The following is an 8879-nucleotide window of genomic DNA, read 5'->3' as shown; positions in this document are numbered from 1 at the left end:
TGTTCTTAACAAATAAACTTACTAGAGTTGGACGGAACTATAATTGGAGTTAACTAATTTACAAACGGGTTATTTCTATTACGTTTTCTACTTAAATATTTATTAAAAACCCTCAGGAATTATACAAATATATCAATAATATGCTGAAACAAATTCCATCGATGTAAACGGCAATGTCTTGTGGCATCTTCCCTGTATTTATCTTCCACATTCACAAACAGCTGTTCACAGTGTTGCATTCGTTTCGTATACGAAATTTTCTGACCACTGATTAGACGGCGAATTGGTTTTCAGTCATAAAACGCGCGTCAAGCAATTCGGTTAAATTAAAAAATTTATACGGTTTATTAATAATTTTTGTGCTGTGTCTGTTTAAATACACTTTTGTGTGTGGGTGAACCAATGTGAAAGATGAGTAAAAAAGTAAACAAAATCGAAAATCGTAAACAAATGAGCAAAAGCCAAACGAATTTGTAGCCAGAATTGAAATAAATTGCGGTTCCCTTTGTGTTCTTTGTAATAAATATTAAGAATATTTGCGTTTGGAAAATTTGTGCTGAATAGAATATTTTGGAAATCGTGAAAAGCGCAAATTCTATAATTGTGCGTTGTAAAGCAATTGTGTTTTGTGTATAACAACGGAAAAGCCGCCTTACGTGCGTGTGTGTGATATATCAATGTAGTGCAGCTTGTGGGTGGCTTGCTTTTTCCAGGCTGGTACATTGTCCTTCAACAATTTCGGGTAAAGTTAACCCATAAGTACGACGCATAGTGTAGATACCAATAAATAATCGTGAAAATATTTAACTAAACAAAAAGCAAGCGTTTATTTTAAAGGGATGTGTTGCCGGTGTGGCTCCCACAGGAATACCAGTGAGATTACTCATCGCGTTCGATAAAATAATAACAACAAAAAAGTGACCGGGCGTCCTACTCACTATAGATCCCTTTCGAGTATCATAAAATAGCTATACAAACACACGTGCTTCGATATTCATACATACGCTTATGTGCAAAATAAATGTCTACAGGAAGTTGTGGCGCATTATAAAAATAGATTTGTATTCGCAATTTAATGCTACTGAAATAAAAATAAAAGTGCAAAAATACGTCATGCTGCCTACGGTGTATACATATCCCTGCATTTGACAACGCAAAAACAACATACGAAAAGTCACCAACTCGTTGGAGGCCGTGCTGACATTCGGCGCATATTCGTACATATCTGCATAAACGACCGTGTGTTTGCCATCATCTGTGTCCTTCCTTTCAACTTGCATTTCATCAGCCAAGAACTTGAGTTTTTTCCATGTATTTTCATTTTGTTTTTGTGTAACTTGTTTTTATAAGATTTTATAAACTGGTATAAATTCTTATTGGATTGTGTTCTTCTGCGAGTTATTTCAAACTTGGCCTTCGCTTTTGATTTGTGGCCAAGATGAGCGAACGCAAATTCTCACGCGTCCTAAACAGCAACAAAGCCGGTGTGGCAGCACAGCTGCGCGACTCCGTCTCGCAGGTGGTGCGGCAGAGCACAGCGCTGGTAAGTAACTATACACATATTACATACATACATACGTATTTACAGGTATACATTAATGTATTTATGATTGCACAATTTTCTCGCTATGCTTTCCGTTCCTTATATTTTTTTTACTATTTACACATACCTCCATATTATGTTATGAAATTATGACTTGCTGCAACATCCTGTTCCTTTGCGTTTTGCATCGGAGTTGCATCTTGGCGAAAGGGTGTGTCTGTGGTCTCTACACAGCAATTTTGTTATTGTTGTCATATTTTGTTTGTGCGTACTTTCGCTTAAATATATACATACCTACACTGTCATTACACTTTTGTTTTTCTTTTCTTTCCGATTGAACTGCCGGTTTGCACGTCCGGCCACTTCGTTTGACATTAGGTGCGGTGACAAAGTTGATTGCATACATTCATTTATACAAAAAACATGTCGTAGAATCTTTCGCAATGCATTTAATATATATTAATTGTCAGCATAGGCATCGTGTCCATCGAGAGGGCAATAAACTCGTTGGTATTCAGCAGAAGTAAAAGGAAAAGGATGTAAAACAAAATAGTTTGCAGAAAAATTAATATACATATGTAAATAAAAGGTGTTAACTGTAAATGTGGTTTATAATGATGACAATACGATATAAATTGGAGTTTGATGTTTTTGTTGGAATTTCATGGCCCGGTAGCAATTTGCCGATTGATTGAATTAGATTAGGAGTTAGTAAGAGTGTCATGTTGATCTCCCAAAAAGCTATTCATCTGCCAGAATCGTGGATATCGGACCACTATAGCATATAGCTGACCGAGCAAATCAAGTTCTTGTACGGTAAATTTTCTTACTTGAAAATATATCTTCACGAAATTTTGTACAGATTATTGCCCAAAACAGATTTCCGAATAAATTGATCAAATCGGACTACTATAGCATACTCGTATAGTTGTCCTACAAGCTGACCGATTATAATCAAGATAAAGATCTTTTTATGCCCTTTTATACTATAAGTAATGTACCTGTGAAGAATATTATAGCCTCGATTAACATTTTTTTGTTTTAAAGTAATTTGTTAATATTTACGGACTTGTGGTATTGACAGTTTGATAATAATTTGAATTTTGCGCTTTAAATTATACATTATTTATAAATTAACTTAAAGAAAACACTTTTCTATGTCCATTAAAATAATAAATAACCTCGAAAATTCTTTGATGAATAATAACATATTTGGTTGTTAACTTAATATTTTTTTTAAATTAATCAAACCGCAGTTAGTTCTCAAGCTCTATCGTAACCAAATATACCCTGCGTGATTCTCTTATAAATTTCGATTTACAAAAAAACCAAACAAATTTTGTAAACATTTAAACAGCTTTGTTGTTTTAATTTTTGTTGTTAAAGTGTAAGCTCTCGGATAGAGCAAATACACATGTGCATTTTTAAATTCCAGACCACAACAAATAATTTGGAGCAAGCTATAAAATATCACTGTATGCAAAAAAAAAAAAAAATCACGAAATACCGTGAAATACTTCAAATACATAAATAATAATAGCAAAAACCAGCGTAAACAGTGAAAATGGGCTGCACTTACTCACGTAAAAAAAAAGAAGAAAAAAATAACAAAACGCCACAGAAAAATGTTGAAAATGATCGACGTATGACTAAAATAGCCAAAAAGTGACACTTGGCGCATAAAATAAAGCGAAAAATTTGTAGAAAAACATATGGAAGAACACCTATTAGCTAGCAAGCTATTGTAGCTATAAAATCTGTAACGATCTGTAACGTCAATCAGAGAAAGCGAAGGAGCGTCGTGCATGTTTCGTTTTCTAATTTAGCCAAACTGGCAAATGTTTACGAAAAATGACGCACAATGCGAAATGGACAAAATTATAACAAGACCATAATTTTAATAAGAATGAGAAAAAGTGCAAAGATGCTGGCTAAGAGCCAATAAAGTGATGTTAAGCAAAAGGGGGCGATGAAGCTACAAACTTCTATATTAAAATGTGTGTATGTACATATGTATGTATGGAAAACGAATACTAAACAGTAAAAACAGAAAATAAAAATCAATATTTAAGCCATAGAAAAAATATAAGCATTTTCAGATTATGTGTTTGTATTTTTTTATCGTGCTACTACAATATTTTCTTGTTTTATTAGATAAAAAGATAAGCTGGCGTTTAAATAATTTAGAAAAATCGCCAAGGAATAATCATAATCAGGAAAAGATTTTCTACAACATAATTTCTATGAGTCATCATATTTGTCATAACCTCTTGTGTACACACATATCTGTAGCACATGTTGCATACTTACATATGTATATTATATGTATATGCTTGTAAGTGGGAAGTTATATATATTTAGTGAAATACTACAGCAGGAAACTTATTATCCGTAATATTGTTTTTTACTTTACACATTTCTTATCGCTAGCGGCAGTTTTTTTTATTTTTATTTCCTTGTTCTGCTTTGCTAGTGCCTTTTGGTTTTTATGGGCTCTGGCTGATGTGATTTCAAGGTCGGTAAGGCAGCCAGACAGTGCCCGTTAATGGTTCCAGGTATTGTAGTTGTTTATATACATAGAAAGGTTTCTTGTATATGCTAATTCTGTTGGTGTGTAGCATATATTTATGTATGGAAATATATGTATATTTAAGTGTTTTTGAAGCGCTTTTATATTCACATTTGCTTTGCTTCAACGCTTCTCAATATGATAGCCAAGTAATAGATTTAGTTTTTGGTTTAAAGCGTGTAATTATTTTAGATTTCCAATAGAAAAAAATTAAAGAAGGTAAGGAATAATGTGAGTGTCAAATAAAAATAAAACGAATAAGAACGTTAACTTCGGCTGCACCGATGCTATAATACCCTTCACAGCTGCATTTCCTATAGCATAAAAGTATATACATAGTTCCAAATACTTGTACTGTTTGTTGATTTTGAAGATTAATAATTTTTATTGACTTTCGCAAAATAAATAATTCTTCTATCTTTTAACGATTTATCAGCAATAATAATTGCTACTTTTTTTCTAATATTCTTACTTTCAGTTACTAGTATTTTAATCAAATTAGCTATGCATTTATTCATTAAAAATACTTTAAATTAAAAATTTACATTTTATCTCTCCACTGTTCTTGATTTGTTTTACTCTTGTTTATTTTGTTTTTTCGATTACCTAATTCCACCCATTGTACTAAATATTCCAGTTTCAAGATTTCGCGCATTATTATCACAAAATCATCGTTGTGTGCGTGCCATGGAACTATACATATAGATCATAACTATTGTTTTTGTTATTTTTATATTAAGTACTTTTATACATAGAATATACATTCATATGTACCATATATTAATTCTTATCCTTAAATCGGACACAAAGTTATCATCTTTCGAAAAATCAATAAAAAAAACCAAACGAACTTTTTACTTGACCTAATATGTATTATGTTTCTATTTAATTTAATTACATTTTAGCTTATTTTGAGTTTTACGTTTTCCATTCAATATTTCGGGGCAATATTTTAGAGAATACAGATATACAAAACTACAAAAATTACAACTTTCGTATGTATGTATATGTGTATGACTTTGCTTGGTCAATGGATGTCTCAGTGGTAAAAAGTTTTGTTGTTGGTATTTTGTTTTTGTACCGCAGTAAGTCAGAAACTTTAATGGTTGGTTAAAGAGATGTATATATACATCAGGGTTGTGAAATTTTTAAATCAAAAATTTTGAATTAAACTAAGATTTTAATTGGTTGAATGTTTAATGTTGGTTGAAAAAAATTTTAGGTTATATTATCTGCAGAGGGTTTTTATACCATATTTATATTATTATATTCATATCATAGAAAACATAGTATATGTAGAAGAGTTGCTGCCAAAAAATTAGAAAATAGCAAACAACTAGTCATTTGTTTAGTTCTATTATTTCTCTTACTGCTCTTTTTTACTAACTTCTCTGCTTATAGATGAAAAAATCCGATAATTTAATAAAGAATAATCTGAAAGAGTGGTAATGAAACTGGAACTATCGTCATAAGTGATCTTAAGTTTGCCTTAAGATGAATTTCTTAAAATACAATTTTTGTTTTACTAAAAATAGTCATAAGTGATCTTAAGTTTGCCTTAAGATGAATTTCTTAAAATACAATTTTTGTTTTACTAGAAATAGTATAATTTTTTGTAGATTTTCCAGCATTTGGAAAACATTAATGCGGTTTACTGTTAATAAATATTGTTCCATAACAATTTGCAGCCAAAATTAATTAACAATGCTTTCATTTAATTACATTCGATAAATAGTGCATACACACATATGTAAACATGTGTATGTATTCACTAGCATTGTTTATTTACGAGCAAATGCGATTGACCTCACAGCCGCCCATAGCGGCCCTTTTAAAGCAGTCAATTGAGGCACTTGTGACCTTTTTTCATGTTGTGCGCTTGTCAGTCGGTCGGTTAGTTATTCAGTAAGCAAACGATCGAACAAATATTGCTAATTGAACACATTATCGTCAGCTGTAGAAGTTTAATGAAAGTTTCACTTGAAAGTCAATAAGTGCTTCATTTTAGTTTTAGTGACAGACATACATACATATATACCTATATACAGGGAATTAGTGCTAATATGTAAAGACATCTGTTTACTCGTTCCTTTCTTTTTTCTTGTGTTTTTTTCTTGTTTTTTTTTCTTTCTTTTTTATGTTTTTTTTTAAACATTACAACCGGAAGCATTGGAGAGCTTAATTAGCAATCAAAGGGAAATTGTGTGCAGCGACAAATCGATATATTTAACACATATTAAGACATATTCAGGCGTGTTGCATTTGCTTATGAGATTAAATAAATAGAAGAGTTGAGTTTTGTGTTCATTTTTAAGTGACACAATAGTTTTTATGCCGTTAATAAGTTAATAATTGTTGAATAGAGTTTTTGTGATATAATTTTTTGCATTCTTATGTTAAAAGGTTTGGAAATTTGCATTTCTATTGGAATTGCCCAATCAATTTTTTTATATTTTTTTTATACCTAGTTTTAAATATTTCTTAATGCCTTTTGATATAATAAGTAGCTCAAAGCGCACAACGTTTTACTATTACATATTAGTATTGTGTAACCATATTTTTATTAACAATTTTTCTGCTTCCATTTGATATAGTCAGTTGTTAAAATTTGTAAACATAATCTTAATAAAAATGCTTTAGATTTCATAGATGTAAATATTTAGGTAAATAAAAATGAAAGTAGCAAGAAACCTAAAAAATTAAGTAACATTAAATATAAATATAATAATAAAATAATTTTTTGTACCCCTATGTCACATAATAACAATTTTATGGAGGAAGATATCAGTTTAACAAAAAGCCATTAATCATTTTAGTCAAAGATAAAGATAAACGCCAACTATTATAATATAATACAAACACTTTCATGTTCACGTTCATATACAAGTATGGTATATGTATCTTTAGTGAGGCAGATACCAATATACATACAAATATAGAGAAACGTATATTCTATATGTACATATATTACAATATATTTAGTTATATGCCGTTATGCACCGTAAGCATATGACAATATGCCAACAATTGCCGGAATATCAATAAGTATACATTTATATTATATTTTATATGTATTATTATATAGTGCGTTTTTAATTTTTTGCCGGTAATATAAACACACTCACATACATACATATGTACGCATATCCACATATTAAGCAAATAATTTTAATCGATGGGCGGGTTCCACGTTTATATGTATATGCTTATGATAACAATAATTTGTGATAAAATATTCTATTAAAATATAAATAATACATCAGTTTAAAAAACATTAATTACATTACGCATTAAAAATTAATTTATTTTATTTTTTGTTCTAATTTCATATATTAACTGGTATATAAATACGTAAATATTATTTTTTATGCACTAAATTTTTTTAATAATATATTACAAATTATTATTTCAAATAATTTTATTTTATTATTCAAAATTAATTTACACATAAGTTTTCTGTAATGAAATTGAATATTAAAACATATACATTTTTGAAATTATTTATTAATTATAATTTCTATTAATACAATATTATTTATTAAAAATTTTAAAAAAGCAAAAAAAAAAAACAAGAAAAAACGAAGCCATAATATTTTTCACAAAATACAAGATATTCCATATAAGAACTTGATTTTGATCGGTCGATTGTATGGTAGCTATATGCTATAGTGATTCGATCTAAAAAAAAAATGTTTCGCGGATTGCAGCGTTGCCTTGGATAATAATCTATGCAGAATTTCGTGAAGATATTTCGACAAAATTAAAAGGTTTTTCATACATGGACATAATTTTAAAAGTTATAGCGGTCTGAAATCGTCGATTCCTACAAATGAACAGCTGCTTGAAATCAATATTTCGTGTGCATCTATATCTCACTTTTTGAAGCTTATTTTTCAATTCCCAATACCATATTTTATAAATGTAAAACGCAAGCGGCCATAAATGATGCATAACAACAAAAAAGCGATGCCGAACAAAAATGCAAACATTGTAATTAAATATGCTAATATACATATATGTACATATCTAGGTACATACATTTTACTGCACGTTCTACAATTTACAATTCTACAGAAGGTTTTTGACAAGCGTGACAAATTTGGCTGCAGCATGTTTGACACACATAGCAAATCGATGCAACAACTGTCACGAATAATGAAAGGAAAACTTAAAAAAATCACATAAATACAAATACATTTCATGGAAAGATGAAAGCAGCATACCTCGTCAAAAAACATTTTTTCCATGCAAGCACTTTACTCCGATCGTTCAGTTAATATGGCAGCTATATGCCATAGTCATCCGATCTATACAATTTGTTCGGAGATTAGATGAATGCTTTAAATAATAATACACGCCAAATTTCATGAAGATACCTCGTCAAATGAAAGAATTTTTCATACAAACACTTGATTCCGATTGTTCAGTTTGTATGGCAGCTATATGCTATAGTGGTCCGATATCGGCCATTCCGACAAATGAGCAGCTTCTTGGTAAGAAAAAGACTTGTTCAAAATTTCAGATCGATATCTCAAAACTGAGGGACTAGTTCGCGTATATACAGACGGACAGACGGACGGACGGACAGACAGACGGACATGGCTAAATCAACTCAGCTCGTCACGGTGATCATTTATATATATACTTTATATGGTCTCCGACATTTCCTTCTGGGTGTTACAAACTTCGTGGCAAACTTAATATTCAGGGTATAAAAATAAAAATAGTTTTAAAAGTGTGAAAAGTAAGTAATAAAATAATATGAAA

General features: G+C 30.2%; 1 protein-coding gene across 4 annotated transcripts in view; it reads left to right on the top strand.

Annotated features, from left to right (window-relative positions):
• Positions 1 to 407: 407 nt before the first annotated feature.
• Ziz (dedicator of cytokinesis protein Ziz) overlaps positions 408 to 8879 on the top strand; it is a 60240-nt gene continuing 51768 nt past the window's right edge. For all 4 annotated transcript variants that reach the window (XR_004975689.2, XR_004975688.2, XM_014231901.3 and 1 more), the window contains exon 1: positions 408 to 1543. Coding sequence is in view for 2 of the 4 variants with exons in the window: in XM_014231901.3 (XP_014087376.3) it covers positions 1439 to 1543 (105 nt within the window). In the remaining 2 variants the exon portion in view is untranslated. The remainder of the gene's footprint in view (positions 1544 to 8879) is intronic.

This window comes from Bactrocera oleae, chromosome 3, assembly GCF_042242935.1.
Source record: "Bactrocera oleae isolate idBacOlea1 chromosome 3, idBacOlea1, whole genome shotgun sequence".
NCBI lineage: Eukaryota > Metazoa > Arthropoda > Insecta > Diptera > Tephritidae > Bactrocera > Bactrocera oleae.
The sequence above is the reverse complement of the archived record's forward strand: the minus strand, read 5'-3'. Positions and strand labels throughout refer to the sequence as shown.